This window comes from Phyllostomus discolor, chromosome 2, assembly GCF_004126475.2.
Source record: "Phyllostomus discolor isolate MPI-MPIP mPhyDis1 chromosome 2, mPhyDis1.pri.v3, whole genome shotgun sequence".
NCBI lineage: Eukaryota > Metazoa > Chordata > Mammalia > Chiroptera > Phyllostomidae > Phyllostomus > Phyllostomus discolor.
The window spans coordinates 6,023,928-6,041,916 of record NC_040904.2 but is presented as its reverse complement, the minus strand read 5'-3'; the positions used below and the strand labels follow the sequence as shown (position 1 = coordinate 6,041,916).

The 17,989-nt window shown below is 37.2% G+C and overlaps 1 protein-coding gene across 3 annotated transcripts in view; it reads left to right on the top strand.

Moving 5' to 3' along the window:
• The window catches only part of BRWD1 (bromodomain and WD repeat domain containing 1), a 102,430-nt gene that overhangs the window by 31,096 nt on the left and 53,345 nt on the right, over positions 1-17,989 (top strand). For all 3 annotated transcript variants that reach the window (XM_028504547.2, XM_036017440.1, XM_028504548.2), the window contains exons 14-20: positions 2,500-2,650; positions 3,143-3,277; positions 4,076-4,204; positions 5,784-6,009; positions 8,635-8,820; positions 12,439-12,622; positions 16,010-16,103. In XM_028504547.2, the coding sequence (XP_028360348.1) occupies positions 2,500-2,650; positions 3,143-3,277; positions 4,076-4,204; positions 5,784-6,009; positions 8,635-8,820; positions 12,439-12,622; positions 16,010-16,103 (1,105 nt within the window). The remainder of the gene's footprint in view (positions 1-2,499; positions 2,651-3,142; positions 3,278-4,075; positions 4,205-5,783; positions 6,010-8,634; positions 8,821-12,438; positions 12,623-16,009; positions 16,104-17,989) is intronic.

Sequence of the window (17,989 nt, the reverse complement as noted above, 5' to 3'; positions counted from 1 at the left end):
GGGACTCTCTGAGCTTCCTGGACTTCCTGGAAGTCTATTTCCTTTGCCAGATTAGGGAAGTTCTCCTTCATTATTTTTTCAAATAAGTTTTCCACTTGTTGCTCTTCCTCTGCTTCTGGTACCCCTATAATTTGGATGTTGGAACGTTTCAAGATGTCCTGGAGGTTTCTAAGCCTCCCCTCATTTTTTTGAATTCTTATTTCTTCATTCTTTTCTGATTGTATGTTGTTTTCTTCCTTCTGGTCCACTCCATTGATTTGAGACCCAGTTTTCTTTCCATCACTATTGGTTCTCTGTGCATTTTTCTTCATTTCACTTAGTGTAGCCTTCATTTTTTCATCTAATTTGTGACTGAAATCAACCAGTTCTGTGGGCATCCTGATAACCAGTGCTTTGGACTGTGCATCTGATAGGTTGGCTATCTCTTGGTCACTTAAAAGTATTGGCTCTGGGGCTTTGATTTGTTCTTCCGTTTGAGCCATTTTTTGGCGGGGGGCGGGTTGGTCATGCCTGTTACATATTGAGGGGCAGAGCCTTAGGTGTTCTCCAGGGCGGGGCAACCCAGTTGCTGGGTTGTGATGCTGTATGTGGGAGCGGGGTCCAAGAGGGAACAATAGTGCTTGCTCTGCTCTCCGTGGACTTCAGTCCCTTCTACCACTTCCCCCAAGCAAACTGGACCTCTCTGGTGCTGATTCCTGTGTGAGTGGGCTTGTGCACCCCGTGGGTCTTTCCAGCGACCTCTCCTGTGAGGCTGGGAGTCTCTCCCTGCGCCTCAACCCCCACAGGTGTTTTCAGTCAGTGCCCCGAGGCTCTATTTCCCAGCGTTGGGATCCTGGGTTGTGCACAGTGCTTTTGCTTCACTATTGCCGCCTCCCTGGGTCTGCCAGTTGCCACCCCTCGGCCAGGGTTTGCCTGCTGTCACGAGTGCACCCAGGGTCCGCCCGCTGCGGTCTTACGAGCCGGGTCCCAATGCTCTTTGTGCCATGCCACCCCTCTCCCTCCAGCTGCCTGACTCCACCCCTCCTACCGGTCTGGATGAACGTGTCTATTTTAATTCCTTGGTTGTCCAACTTTCATACAGTTCAGTTATCTGTCAGTTCTGGTTATTATTCTATTTCTAAATTGTTGTTGTCCCTATCTTGGTTGTGTGAGGAGGCACAGTGTGTCTACCTATGCCTCCATCTTGGCCAGAAGGCCATAAATGGATCTTTATCATTATTTAAAAATGTTACACCTGTATCCTCAAAAGAATCTTAGTGTGAAAATGAGTACTGTTAACTGAGATTATGAAGGGGAATGGGAGTGAAGATAATTTGGAACCGTATTCACTTATGGATGATTGCTTTATTAGCAAAATGGGAACATCAGTGTAAACACTGGAATAAAAATTTTAAAAATGAGACTGAAAACTGCTTAGTTTTCTTGCTCCCATAGTCTTTTCACGGAGGGAACTTTTCCTGTAATTTTTTCATGGTGGGAATGTTCTTTTTCATTTAAAGTTTTACTTCTTACAAATCTTCAAAAACAGAGTTTTCTGTATGTAAGAATTGATGGATATATAATATTAGTTTTAGTGTTCTAATCTTGCCTATTCAACTTGATGAACTGTAATAGGTCTGTTAGTAAATTCCAGGTTATTAATAGGGAATACCGTTTAGTTTAAAGGGGAGCGTGGAGTCTTAGTCTTCTTATATTTCCCCTCTTTTATGTTAATACTTTTCCCCTGCCCTGTCTAGTTAGAATTATTCTCTTGTCTGTGTTCCATTGTGTTTACATCGGTAGCTATTACATAACACTTATTCCATATTTTATAGCTGTTTTCTTTAATGAAAATGTTTAGTACATGTTTGTAGTTCTCAGAATATGTTAGGTGATTTCAGAAGCCCTTAGGCTTTTCCTCACCCTCCCACCATTTACTGCTGACTGTATTTTACAGAGAAACTTTACATCTCACTCTTATAAAGGGTGTCTGCTGCAAAGCATTGCAGACATAGGTATCCGAGGCTATTCTCACCATGGCACCCACAGGAACCATCTGTAGGGAAGCATAAAGAGATGAGTACAGTGTCACAGTTCACCAAATTGTGTGTCTGTGTCAGGCACTTTTCTAGACGTTGGGAATATGAAGATAAATTGTTTCTTTTGTCTTCCTAAAATTTCTTGTTCTTTGTGGAGAGAGAATCAGTTGAAAGTATTACTATTAGGGCTGGGGTTTAAGAGAAAAGAGGTAGAGAGAAAAAGTTTTGCTTTTATGAGTAGCAGTGGTATCCTGAAATCTGCCTTAATTTAGTCTCTGAACTGCTTCTGAATCATCCCTAATCTGTTTATATAGATTATCTGTTATAGGTTAGGTATGACCAACCTTCTATAGAGTTGGTAAGGTAAGCATGTGAACTGGATTACTTTAGTTACTTTTGTATAGATGAGGGATTGTTTACATTGTATAGCCTACCATCCAGGTATATTTACACATTGTGTGTGTGTTGTGTTTTTTTTTAGGGACTTAACTTCTGAAGAAGAAAGATTCATGAAACCCAAAGTAACAATGATAGCTTGGAATCAGAATGATAGCATTGTTGTCACAGCTGTGAATGATCATGTCCTCAAAGTATGGAATTCTTATACTGGACAATTGCTTCATAACTTACTGGTAGGTAGTTCTTACCCAATATAACAAACTAAGATTTTTTTGATATATAATTTTATTTTTAAAGCTGTGAAATTAATATATTAAACATGTTTCTTTTTTTTAAGATTTTATTTATTTTTAGAGAGAGAGGAAAGGAGGGAGAGAGGGAGAGAAACATCAGTGTCTTGTTGCCTCTTGCACACCCCCTACTGGGGACCTGGCCCACAATATAGGAATGTACCTTGACTGGGAATTGAACCAGCGACCCTTTGGGTCTCAGGCCAGCACTCAATCCACTGAGCCACACCAGCCAGGGCTAAACATGTTTCTTTTATTTATATTATCAAGTAAATAGAAGTTTATATATATATATATACTGGTAAAAATTACTGTCAAATACATTTTTTTCAAATACATTTTTAAAAGCCTTTATACACTATGCAAATGTGAGTTTTTAATTAGGAACTTATAAATTGCAAACCCTCCTTAACTATATGACTTTGTTGAATGAAGGGACATGCTGATGAAGTATTTGTTTTGGAGACACATCCCTTTGATTCCAGAATTATGTTATCTGCAGGACATGATGGCAGCATATTTATATGGGATGTTACAAAAGGTACCAAGGTGAAACATTATTTTAATATGGTAAGTGAAGCCTGCTATATCTTCATGCATGCTTGCATTTGTTCCAATTATCTAGATTAAAAAGTTTAGCCAAAAACAGCTCTGCATGTTTTGGCAGTTTGTATTTCTAAAAATCAGGGTATTTAATGCCTAATAAATATCTGACAACCCTATATACACATGTACATGAAATTCTCTGTGTAACCGAGGGAGAGATTTTCAGAAGTCATCCATTTAGCTTTGTGTGTATTGTGAATATCTGTGTTTAAATTGGCAAAATTATAGTGATTATACACAACTTGAGACTGTGCAGCAATATAAATTTTACATGGTGGTCACTCAATCTTAGTAGAAAGTTTAAACTCTAGGAAAGTATTGATTTTTAGTTATAAATACTATATTAATTTTTAATTATTTACCTTGTAGGCTATCAGTCAATAGCCCTTTATTATGTATTAAAATAAAAGTTTCTGAAGGTGCTTGTCATCTATTTGTCTGAAAAGAAGCCCTCATTTTGGATTCATTTAATCATTTTGAAAACTGATTCTTAGATCTTTCAAAATTTCTTCAAGGGTAGTGGTATCTAAAAGTGAATTTTCTTTACTGAAGATGTAAATTGACATGGTTAGTGAAAAGTCTGTTTTTAAATTTATTTACCTGAATTGTTATATTGTAGCAGGGCAGCAACAGTGAAAACAGTTGATACAGCAAAAACAGTTGCATAAACTTGGTCATAACTTTATTCCTTTTTCTATGGTTAGCATGTGCCAGACTTTTATTGAACTCATGAATGAGGCTTTTTCCCTCTGTGTTTCCTAGATTGAAGGACAAGGGCATGGAGCTGTATTTGACTGTAAGTTTTCACAGGATGGACAGCATTTCGCCTGTACAGACTCTCATGGGCACCTTCTGATATTTGGGTTTGGATGCAGCAAGCCATATGAAAAGGTTATTTTAACTTTTTTTAAAAAAGAGACATTTATTCAGCATCATGATCAGACTATTACATTTAGCAATCAACAGCATGGGTGCAAAAAGAAAAAAAAAACTACATTAAAAACCCTTTGTTGGAATGCTTTACACTTTCCACAGAACAGAAACTAAAATGACCTGTTATACAACTAGTCACAAATACAGTCCTCGAGTTTTTTGCCCATTCTTATGAGTATTGTCTAAAACATGTGTTCTGTGTAGCAGCTAGGCCCTGCCATCACTGTGCTTGGCTGAGTTCACAAATCTGTTGTAACCTGTAGTTTCCCGGTCACTTCTCTGGCTCTCCTCTCCTGCTAAGCTTCGTTTCCTGGCAGTAATTAAAACCTTCTGCCACTGCCATACTGCTGCTGCTGGAACCACCATAGCCACTTTGGTTTTGTGGTTTGGCAGAGTATTGCCTCCACCACCATAGGGGCCAGAGCCGCCATCTCCCAAGTTTCCTCCTTTCCTGGGTCCAGAATTTGAAGATTGATTGTTGTAATTGCCAAAATCATTGTAGCTTCCTCCACCTCCAAAATTGCTTCCATCATTGCCAAATCCATTATAGCCATCCCCACTTCCACCATAACCACCACCACCATGGCTATCACCAAAGCCACCTTGACCACTGAAGTTTCCTCCCCGACCACAGTTGTCATTCCCACTAAAACCACCTCCACGACCACCTCTGAAGTTTCTAGAACCACTTCGACCTCTTTGGCTGGATGAAGCATTAGCCACCTCTTGCTTAGATAGGGCTTTCCTTACCTCTCAGTTGTGGCCATGTACAGTATCGTATTTCTGAACCACACTCTTGTCTACAGGGTCACGGTCATCAAAGTTTACAAAAGCGAAGCCTCTCTTTACCACTGCTTCGGTCAGTCGTCATTTCAGTCACTTTGTAGTTTTCCCTTACTGTTCAAAATAGTCTCTCAGGTGATGTTCTTCAGCGTCTTCTCTAATACCACCGACGGAAATCTTTTTCACAGTTAAATGGGCACCTGGTCTTTAAGAATCTTCTCTTGAGACAGCCCTCTTTGGTTCCGCAACTCTTCTGTCCACCTTGCGTGGCCTTGCACTCACGGCTGCACCCGCCTCCTCCACCGTGGCCTATGTGACAAACCCAGAGCCTCTGACGGGCGTGGTGCTTGGACCGCTCATCGCCACACAGCCTGTGAGCGTGCTCCATTGCCCAGAATGCTTCCCCGGGCTCCCATCTGCCGCCCAGAGCTCAGACCTCTGATACAGAGCTGTCGTGGCTGTTCTGGCTCCTTAGGAGACTGACTTGGACGTGACGACCGTGGGACAGGGAGCTTCCACAGTGCTTACTCAGCAGCGTTCACCGGCAGAAACATTAAATGTTTTTTACAGCATGTAAAATAAGTAGTTACGAAGGATATTTTGAAAATAGGTTAGTTGTGTTATATTTCCTTGTCTTTTCTGATTATAATTAACTGCTTAATATTTTTCTTCTAACATGTATACACCTCATAGTATCAAGTATCAACATGTAAACTTCCTTCCCTTTTTTTTGTTTTTAACTTGCCTTTTCTAGATTCCTGATCAGATGTTCTTCCATACTGACTATCGACCTCTGATTAGAGATTCTAATAATTATGTCTTAGATGAACAAACTCAGCAGGCTCCTCACCTTATGCCTCCACCATTCTTAGTAGATGTAGATGGAAATCCTCATCCAACTAAGTACCAGAGATTAGTACCAGGCCGAGAAAATTCTGCAGATGAACATTTGGTTCCACAGCTAGGCTATGTGGCAACAAGTAAGTACAGTCTTTTTTTTTTAAAACAAAAAACAAAGCTACTTTATTTGAAAAATGTAAAGAAAAATACAAAGAACTCCTATACTTTCAAATTCACCAGTTAATAGTTTGTAATAATTGTTTTATCATTTATCTCTAGATAGAATTGTTTTGATTCACTTGAGGCTCAAGTTCAGAACCTCATGTTTATTTACTCCTAAGTACTTCAGTCTATTTTCTAAGAACAAAGATATTTTCTTTTCTTTTTTTTAAGACTTTATTTATTTATTTTTTAGAGAGGGAGAAAGAGAGAAACATCAATGTGCGGTTGCTGGGGGTCATGGCCTGCAACCCAGGCATGTACCCTGACTGGGAATGGAACCTGTGACACTTTGGTTCACAGCCCGCGCTCAATCCACTGAGCTGCACCAGCCAGGGCTCCTTTCCCATCTCTCTAAAAATAAATAAATAAAATCTTAAAAAAATTTTAGTGATACTAAGATTAATTGTAGGTTATTTAGTGATACTAAGTGAATCTACAGACAATTAATGACATTCAGCTCTTGTAAGTTCCTCATTGATTTCCATAGTGAAATGGAAGTGTTATCAGTGAGCTATAAGGGAATTAACTTAGTAGGATGGAAGTATTTTTTGTTGTTGTTGATATAGTGAATGACATTTTTCAGTTTCTGGGTCTGTTATATGAAAGTGAATTAAATCTTTGCATTTCTTTTGCTTAATTTGCTAACTAATTTCAGTTAGGGTTTTGCTTAAAAGTTGGTGAGGGGCTGGTCTGTGTTATATATTATGTTCAAAGAAGATGCATTTTATGGTGGGAGGGCTATGTAAAGAATATTTCACACGAAAATGTTAATGTTTTGATGAATTTCCAGATCCACAACTGTTGACGGGAGAGACCTGGTTCTTCTTGCTGATGCATGTAAAGAATTACAGATCAGCAAATCTATTAGCATGTAATCAGTTTATTAGTGACCCGTTCTCATGGAAGAGAACAGGACTGGGTAGAGTAGGGGGTGAAAGGGAAAGTTTCAGGGCAAAGCAAGGTGGCAAAAGAGCAGCTAAAGACCCAGGGTGGCAGCCCCCAGGCAGCCTGAGGCTGGGTGGCCAGAGGCCCAGTGGCGAGGGAGCCAAGAGTGTCAAGAGCGCCCCAAGCTCCCTAGAGAGAGCTCTTTGTTTTGAGGACTTATATAGTTGGTGGGATCGGAGAAAAAAAGTTACATATTGGTTAATGGGTAAATGTGGTGCCAGCTTTCCTGGGGGAATGTGACTACCCAAACTCAGGTATGTGTGGGGGTCTGTTAGCCCGAATCCTTGCCTTGCTCCAGACTCCGTTTATTCATCTTCCTGTGAAACAAATATGTGACAGGAGGCAGTTAATTAAAATTGGGGCACTTTCCATAGTTATTTATGGGCTCTTTCTGTAAACATCAGGGACTCCCTCATAACACAGATAGTGACCAGATGTAGACAATTAACCGAAGTTGTTTTATGAACTCCTTTGGGCACCATGAACCCTCTCCCACATTCCAGGCCTTGGGATGAAAGCACAGTTTCAAGGCTTTCTTTCCCAGACAGTGGAAATGCTATATAGAATTTCAAGGACTTCCCTTCTTCTTGCTAACATAGTGTTTCTTGTGATGTTGGCACACCTGGCAATATTATTGGACCAGGCTCAGGACAGCTGAGTTAGCATGTGAGACATGTCTCCTTCCTCGCTGCCTTGGTTTACTACTTAATCTACCTAATTGGTAGATTAGGTAAATGCCTTTTACCTAATTAGGTATTAGGTAAATGCCTAATTTACCTAACATGGTAAAGGCGTTTCCTGGCAACCAGAATGCTAGATGCTGGCCAGTAGCAGTATTGCAGTCTCCGAGTTCTTCCTATGCTTTCTCCTGCCTCACAGCTACCGAACACTTTTATTCATTACCACTTATTCTGAACCTATCAAATAGCTCTGAAAATGTATTATTTGAAAAATGAAGAAAAGACACTTAAAACTATCTGATTTTGTACTTGAGGTAAGAATTATGGGTATTGGCTATGCTAAAAGCATATCTCAGGGTGGGGGAGAAACTTAAGCTTAGTGGGAGAGGCATGTGTAGCTACCTCCCCCAAAGGCTCCTGCTGTCTCAGGGTGCTGGAGAGGGGGGACAGCCAGAGTTACATGGTTTGCTGAAGGTTAAAGAGGTATACTCCCCCGTAAAAATTTCTTTTTAAACAGTAGAGAAGACATGCCACTGCTTTTTCTCCCTCATGAATCGCGCATGTTGCCGTGTTCTAGTGAGAGGGACCTTTGGCAATAAGATTTTAATTTAATGAGGCATGTTTTGTATAAATGAGGGGTGTGGGTTAGTGTGAACTAGCAGAATAAAATTTTCACTGAAATGTGTTTCCATGTGCTCACTTGCTGGGGTTTCAAAGGCTCTACTGAGGTTTCTGTGGCATTTATTATTTTCTAAAGGAAGGTCTTGTCTGACTTAGTTATGAATGTATAGGATATCTTTTTTTTTATAAAATAGGAACTCTGACAATTGCTAACGTAATTTTAATTGTAGCCTCCTGGAAGTTTTTTTCCTGTTTATATATGGATTATGATTTTATCTTCATTCATTGAATTTGCAGGTGATGGAGAGGTAATTGAACAAATTATAAGCCTACAAACTAATGATAGTGGCGAAGGAAGCCCAGAATCCAGTGTTCTTGATGGGATGATAAGACAGTTGCAACAGCAGCAAGATCAGAGAATGGGAGCTGGTCAGGACACTAGTCCAAATGGACTTCCAAATGGGGAAGAAACACCACGAAGAGGTAATAAATATGTTAGATATGTTTTGCCTTAATATGGCTGGATTGAAATTGAAGAGTAAATGAAGTCATTGTCAGTTACACGTTATGTGAAAAGAAAAACTAAAGCAGTGTTTTTTTTATAATTTAAGTACTAGTTTGGATAGCTTTATTAGATGTAGAGTTGATGTGCTGAGAAATGGACATTTGATTTTCAGGTACTGTGAAAGGTTTTATAAAGGAAAACTACAGTTCTAGGTTTTCCTTGCTTTAAACACTTACAATTTTTTAAAAACTGAATTTAATTGGGACCTGGCCGATGTGGCTCAGTTGGTTGGAGCATCACCTCCTAACGGAAAGGTTTTGGGTTTGTAGCCCGGTCTGGGCATATACCTAGGTTGTGGGTTCAGTCCCTGGTCTGGGCGCAGGCACGTGCAATCCCTGGATGCAAAGGATTCCCAGTCCAGGGGCCAATCCCTGTTGCGGCACCAGTCGCCATTCAGGTCTGGGCAGCAACCGATCAGTGCTTCTCTCATTGGTGTTCCTCTCCCTTCCTCTCTCTCTGAAAGCAATAAGAAAAATGTCCTTGGGTGAGGAATTAAGGAAAACTGAATTGGGTAGAGCACTGGTTGTGTTTTGTGAATTAGGAGGCTTGAAGTGAATTTTCAGGGCCAAGTACTTGATATTGGAGAATATAATAGTAAATACATTAGTAGTGGAAATAATCTAGAGGAGGCCGATAATTGTTATGTAAATGAAAAGTCACTCTTGGAGAGATAACTATGGAAGATTATTAGAGAAGCTTTGAGAAACATCTCAAATGCCATAAAATCCCAGCAGTGCCACAAAGATAATATTGGTCATACCATACCTGCATGGCCACTTGGCCATGAATTTCAATACCTTCTTTTTTGGCCAGTCTTTCTACTTGTCTGTCTGTGAATTTGCTTTTTCTTTTATGTAGACTTTTAATTTTTATTTTGTAATGGCAAAATAATTTGCTTCAAAGAAAGCTACTTTGGACAAATTAATTTATAGGTAGTAAAGGTATGCTTTTGTTTGTAGAAGGAAACTTTAACATGTATTTGCCAATGCCAAGTTTACTCTATTTCCTGTGTCTCTGTTACTCAGTGCTGTCCTCTGGACAGTGTCTTCACACGTGTCTCTGCCCTGTCACTCTTAATCTGGTCTGCCAGGTGAGCGGTCTTTCGATTTTTGTTTGCAGTGGCTATTAAGTCTAGAAGTTCTATTGATTCTCTTTAAAACCTCACTTTAAATTCAGTGATTTTTGCTTTAAATTTTACTTTTTTAATGTGTTTTATTGTTTTGGATCCTAGCTGCTCAGAATTGGGTCTGTCAGTCCTTTGTTTATGACCTATTCTTACCAGTTGTTTACATAAGGTTCTCTTTTATTTGTTTTAAATCATGTTGATGACCTACATCTGTTTATGCAATTATTTCAAATCTCATTTTGGTCCTTTCTTTGCCTTTTTAAAATATATTAAAATACATTTGTATATGTATTACTAGAAAGCATTTGTTTTCAAACTATGTAAAAAGATTATTAGGTTGTATATGCTCATGTGAGACTTACTTTTTTCACATGATGTTATATCTTAAGATTGCTCCACTGTTGCATCAGGTTCAGTTTGACAGTTGTGTATTACTCCTTGTATGACTATATCTAATTTATACATTCTCTCGGGCTTTTGGGTAGTTTTGACATTTTGGTAATCATGAAGAGAAATAATATTAATAGTCCTGTATGGGTCTTGTTTACATTTGAAGGATTTTCTTTTAAATATTAATCTTAGAGTGAAATTGTTGCATATAGATATATTATGCCAGACTTGTCCACAGTGGTTGTAGGATATATATGAAGGGTGCTATTGGTTAATTTCTCTGATATTTGGTGGGTTTCTTGATTTTTGGCATTCAGATGGGTGTCAAATGGTAATGCAATCATAATTTGAAATTTAAAAAATTCACTAATGAAGTTGAATTTTTTGGCCATATTTTCTTTTTTCTTTATAAGTTATTTTATAGTATATATTTCTTATTGTCTGAAGTTCTTTGGATAGCCTAATTTTATATTGTCATGTATCTGTATTTATTATATATTATTATGTATTATTTTGGATTTCGAGTTCGTCTCTAGTAGGAAATTATCAGTGGGAATGATGAGGGCTTTTCATTCCAGAATGGTTTAAATGATTCTGTAAGTTTCCCAGGTTTATCACCAACCATCAGGCCCTTTTTTTCAGTGAAATATTTGTTTAGTCTATGGTCTTAGCTGTTTCAGAAGTCTCATAAAACATTGAATTAAATATCTGACAGATTGCCTTTTACTGGTAAGAAAAAAATGATGTAAAAATCAGGCTACCCCAAAGACAGGTAGTAACTGTATATAGGGTAGTGTTGGTAGAAGGTGGCATTGAAATATGCAGGTTCCACCAGGAACAGTTTGTACTTTACCTTACCTTCTTTGTGGGGTTTGGATCATTGGGTTTTTGGGGGATTGGCTTTGGGGGGATCTATTTCTCATTTGTAGATGTGCACCTGGTATAGGACAGAGGCCTTATTTCTGATGGTTCTGAATGATGGTTGTTCTATAGTTTAGTTATGATTTAGATGTTATGTGAGGAGGTGAGCCATGTTTACCTATGCCTCCATCTTGATGGAAAGTTCTAGAATTCGTTTGTAGTTCTCCATTCAAAATTATTTTCTTAAACATCAGTACATCTTAATATAAATGTTTAATGCCATTTTAGTAGTTTAACCAATTTGATGCAGAGTGGTTCATTTGATTGGTAAACAGAATGCAGAATAGAAGAATGCAGAAGTTATTTTACTTATGTGGATTTTACCCTAGGCCAGGAGAGCTGGCGTGGCTTGAGTAGAATTTTATAGCCTCCAGCAGGAAAGGATATAGCCCCCTAATTTCTCTGGTGCATTTGTAGCAGGAGCCCTTTTCCCTGTGTTTGAAGGAAGTCTAGGACTCCCTTCTCCCTCAGACAGGTCTGCATATTCTATGACTTGCACCTCCTGGGAGGTTGCCTTGCTTCCACTGCTCGCCTGATCAGCCCTGCACAGGCTCAGAGCTCACTGTTGTCTGAGTTGCCCTGTCACCCACTTGCCCAGCTTCAATTTGAGTGCTGCCAGCATTTCCCCACTTGGCAGTTTTGTGAATGTTTAATACCCGCTCTGGCTACTGTCTGCCTGAGTGGCTTGGATTGATTATATTATCTCGGAGGTTGCAGTCAATGTTGTTAGAGCTCTTGTTATAAAGCCACTGCAGTTTGAGGAGTCTATCTTCAATGCTAATTTCTCCAAAAAGATGTGCTTTTAATGTGCACTTTTGAAGAAGGCAAGGTTTTTAGGAATGTAAATATAATGTAATAGAAAATGCCTGCACATTAAAAAATTTCAGAAAGTCTGGTAAAAATGGAAATTGAGGTTAGTAGTTAATGTTTGTTCTCTAGTCTATGTTTTGATCTCAGTCACATGAAGATTTTTCAGACTTTTTTCTGTAGATTTTTATTTTTGGTTTGTGTTTCAGAAGGAATGTATATGCTTATTACATGTTAAATGCATATAGATTGAACTTTGTTTTAGAATCATTTCTTGATCATTTTTTCCTAGGTTTTAGAAGACTAAGCTTAGATATCCAGTCCCCTCCAAATATTGGTCTGCGTCGGAGCGGACAAGTTGAAGGTGTTCGTCAGATGCACCAGAACGCTCCCCGTAGTCAGATTGCTACAGAGCGAGACCTGCAGGCCTGGAAACGGAGAGTGGTTGTACCAGAGGTACCACTAGGCATATTTAGGTTTGTTTTAGGATATCTATTTACATTGTTTTTAATCTATGAAAATATATCTGTATGATTATTTACATATCTTAATCCGTTAGTGGTACAAATAATCATATAAATATATTTTAGTAATAGGTTGGAGTCTTTTAATTGTGGCAAGAAAATGTCAAACTTGTTCTCTAACTCTTTACTATGGTAAATTTTTTTATAACCAACCTCGTTTCATCTACATCATTTTGTCCAAAATATGTGAGTATAAATTTTAAATGATAAGGGATTATCTTAAAATACAACTATAATGCCATTATTATATTTTATAAACAATTTTCAGTAAAACTGTATCTTAGTGTTTCAGTTTCAGATCATCTCATGTCATAAAGGTTTTTAGTTCTTTTGTAAAACTTCATTTGTACATTAGGAATAATTTTGTTGGAAAGCTCTTAAAATCTGTATTTTTCGTGATTCTAGCAGGCATTGGTGCTCACTGCTTAGACTCATTATTTCATTAGGGATTATAAAAATAGTGATATTTCAACTCTATGAAGTCTTCATTTACTACTTTGAATATTTCTAAAAAAGAAATTTTCCCAAGTCTAATATTTGATAATTCAGTAGTATAGTTTGTATATATAAGACAGGATAGATGCTTGATTACTTGACATATTTGCCTTCAAAATAAAGATTTATTCTCTTTCATCTTTTAGTAATGGCCCAGTTTGTGTGTGTTTGTGTTTTCCACTGTATAAATCATACTGCTGTGATTTAGCTTATTCTGATATTCCTTATTGATATTTAAATTTTCCTTTATCTGACCCGGGTCTCTTCAAATTGGCTTCCTAGTCCTTTTGAAATGATCGTAGTAGCCTTCCATTCTGTCCTTGCTGTTAGGCACCGCAAGATGTCATAGGTTTGTGTTGTGAATTTCTTGACCTAGACTTGGAATTAGACTTTTCTCTTAAGCAGCCCCATTTTCTTTTAGTGAGAAATAATGTTTCATAATTATAGCCCAGGCAGTAGGGTCTTTCTGGTACTGAGTTGCTGAAGTAGAGGCAGCAAGTACTGTTTTTCATTAATATCTAAAATATTTTCACTATTTTATCATATCTGTGTCTCATAATAATTAATACTTTGAAGATAATTTTGAAAAAGTATCTCCTTCATGTGTTTATTAGCAAGAGTTTCAGTGATTGGTAGAATAATATTGCATAATACTTATAAATTGTACAGTGAATTTGAGGTATTTGAAATATATAATAAAATAGTGAAAAGCAAAATGTGAAATTGGGATGAGAAATATAGCAAATCATCATCGTTTATGTAGAATGCTATAATTGAGCCTTACAGTTGTGTCTGAGCTGTATAGTTGTTAGAACAGGAAGTGTCATTTCTGGATACTTTTTGTTGTCAAAACCATGGGAAGTAAACAGATATCAGGAGTGAAAGACCTGAAGAGTTGGTCCCTAAAACGTGGAACAAGCATCTGTTCCCTTAACAGAAAGGAAGACTGGAAGTAGTTTAAGGCTACTGGTGCCTTTGGCATCATGGTTCTGGTGCCTTTGTTTCTGGTCTTCATCTTAGAGTGTGGCTTTTAATCCTAAGGTCAGCTCAAAGTCCAAGATAGCATTTGTGATGGATGCTGAGATTTAGACCAGAAGAAGGAAGAGGAAAGACAGAAGGCAGATTCCTTTATTTAAGCAGCCTTAATGACCCCACGTGATATTTCTGCTTATAACTCATTGACTAGAATGTCGTCGTATGGCCATATGAAGCTACAGAAGAGGCTAGGTAATAGTTTCCATGTAGGGCAACATAGAGCCTAGATAAAAATTGAGATTGTTTCTAAGGAAGAAAGGGAGAATGGATTTTGAGAGTCAGCTGTCTGCCACAAAATAATTTTTTCAAAGAAGAGCACTGCTCTTTCTACTACTGTATTCTGCACATACAGTGAGAGTTTATGAAGGAGATGCAGAGTGATAGAATAGTGGTCAGTGCCCCTGACAACAGCCCTTATAGTGGAGAACAATGGCAAATGTCATGTGAGATTAGAGTGTCATTTGATAAGGATCAAGAGAAACGAAAACTTTGTTTTCTGCCTATAAAAGGAGTTTGTATCCATACTGAAAAATTTAGGTAGTAGGTAGAAGTGAGAAGATAGATAACCCTTTTGTGCAGAAAGATGAGCACACTGTGTTGCTTCCTAGTAGAGAAATTCCATTTGGGGCTATTTTTCAGGCAGATCATTTGTCTTTATCCAATAATGGTAGAAATTCTGTTCATTCTAAAATCTTCTATAATACCACTTTTCATAGCTGAGTGACACTGGCAATTCATTAGGCTTGTAATTGTACTTACAGGTGATACTTTTGCAGCCTAGATAGTTCCGTTGTTTTATTATTGATTGAGAATGAATGGTATGTAGTGTTTTATCAAAACAAATATGTGGTAGGAGTTTCATTTGGCTGCAGGTGAGAAGCCTCATATAATTTCTTGAATACACATAAAAGTGGTGAAATTGACAACTTGTGAAGGGTTGAGTCTAATTTAGAATTTCCCTGTGGATAGAATAATGTTTCACTGTATTTTGAGCATGGGCTGTAGATGAAGCTTGAGAAAAAGGTGGTTTCCTTAGAAATCAGTTTTTGCCCTTACAGCATTTGTGCTTGTACTCATTTGAGTGTCCAGTTATATCTTGGAGCATGACCAAGATGTCAGTTTTGAGTCTTTTTCTGGTGAGGTTTTAAAAAAGTGAACAGAAACAAAGCTGTGTGTTAATAATGTTCAGATTGGAGAATGAAGACATTCATTCATTCTCTTAACCATGGGGAAGGAAAATAATAATCTGTCAGTACCTTCCTCATGGTAGAAGGTCCCTTGCTTTGAAATTGGTCACAGTAACATTATAATGTTTCTTTTATATCATGCAAGTAAAATGTAGGTGATTAGAAGTACTAACATTGCTATTCTACAAATCATCGGTTTTCTACAAATTATAAAACATTCATTTTGAGTAGTTTGGAGGAGGATTCTGCTCCTACCCGTTCATTTGAGAAAGGCATTGCAATCTTGGAAAATTACAGGGACATTTTGAGTAGCTAATTTGAGAGATCCTGTTAAAGTTGGTCCTACTAGAACCAATCAAAATACAAATAACAATTTCTGTGTAAAATATGAAAAATAGGCCTTCCTAGCTACTACTGAGATTTTATTTTTATTCATATTAAATTTCTAACATAAAATACAACTTGACTTAAGTTATGCTATAACTTTAGGTATTTCCTATATTAATTTAAAAAGTATTTAAACTTATGATTTCTAGAATCAGAGTGATTACTTTTCCCTGTTGATATCCTCTACTTATCCATCAATTTAGTAACTAATATAACTGGATAACTAACTTTGCAGGAAATTGGAAGACTTCAGAATAGAGAAAGGTGAAGAAGAAAGAAATCTTTATGTAATTGGGAGAAAAAAGAAGACTCTTCAGCTGTCACAAAAGGTAACCTAAATTCTGCTTTTCTTAGGAATGAGTAAATTAGAAATAAAACTGGAATTTATAGTTTTCTTTTCAGTGAGAGTATTAGTAATATTTACCTGAAGTAGAATAATATATCTTGTTGAAAGCCTTCTGTTTGGGGTTTAAAATGGTAAACATAAGGTTGTACAGCTGTTAGGAAAGAGTAATAATTTGAACAGTTAAGAAAAGTAGTCTAATACCTAATAGTGCTAACGGATTCTAGAAAGTTACTGCCTAATGACCACTTAGGTCAAGAACTAGAACATTACCAGCCCTTTAAAAGCATTTTGTGTCCATCCCCAATCACTACGCTCTCCCTTCTCCCATAGGTAACCAATTGTTTTACTTCTGAACTGTTGATTAGCTTTGTCTGTTTCTGAAGTTTATCCAAATCATGCATTTATAAACATTTTTAGATGTTGCAATGGTTGGTAATCCTTGAAACTCAAGACAGTCTTATTCCTTAGCATTTAATTTTCTATTTAGAGTTTCTTGAACATCACATGAACAGCATTAACATTGAGTTCTTGGAAGATGCACAAAATGTATGTAAGGTTAGTGCTACCAAACTGGTGAAAAATAGTTGTGTATTTGCAGGATTTTCTCAGAATTCATCACAAGGATGGACTTGAGTGTTTGGGATTATTGTCTAATTGTTCATAGCCTTGTTAGGTATATAATGCCCTCAAACTAATTTAAAAAATATGTATTTTGACAGATTGCTTGTTTTTCTGAGTAGTAATTTTTTTTAGGGCTTGTGTATTTCATTTTTATTTTTTAATAGTTTATTTTTTATTGTATTTTCCCCCGTACCATTTGTCCCTCTTATATCCTCTTCTACCTCCACCAACCCCCTCCACTCCTCAAATCACCACACTGTTGTCCAAGTCCATGAGTTCTTTTTCCTTTTGATCCAACTGTTTTTCTGTGTTACCAGTTATGAAACTCATGAGTTTTTGCTTTAGCATAAATTAGTACTGACAAATTAATGAAAACATAATTGATTTTGGAATCAGCCAGTAATATATTGAGATGTTGGTACACAGTACTGATTATCAAACAAAAGACACTAATATACTCTTTTTTTTTAAGATTTTATTTATTTATATTTATTTTTTTAGAGAGGGAAGGGAGATAGAGAGAGAGAGAGAGAGAAACATCAATGTGCGGTTGCTGGGGGTTATAGCCTGCAACCCAGGAATGTACCCTTGCTGGGAATCGAACCTGGGACACTTTGGTTCCCAGCCCGCACTCAATCCACTGAGCTACGCCAGACAGGGCTGACACTAATATACTCTTACTGAGTGATTTCACATACGACTTTGGGGTTTGAGGAATATAGGTTGCCCCTCCCCCCTTTAAAATATATTGTTTTATTTGGCTGAATTTTAAAGTTTGATTATTTTGTTTTGATTAAAAATATGATATTTTCTATGGGTGGGAGTGGTGGGGGGAAAATGGAGACAATTGTACTTGAACAACAATAAAAAGAAAAATTATATTTTCAAAATTCAAGCAGAATTTAAAAGTACTGACAACAAATTATCTAAAAAATTAAAACCTGGAAATAACTAAGGTTAATATTTGAGGATAATTTCAGATATTTCTCTATGCCTATATATGCACAGAATGATATATTTCTCAAGGTTGGTTATGCCTCATAATATGTATTTTCACTTTTAAGATATATATATTTCTAAAGTGATGAACTTTTTGAGTTGTTATTTCATTCATGGTGAACCAATTAACTGACAGTTTTATTTGGAAAATACTAATCTAATGTGCCTAATTTAGCTATGTGTTCCAAGCATCTCAGAACTACTAGGGTTGATTTAACAGCATATGGCAAAAATAAAATCTATTAAAGA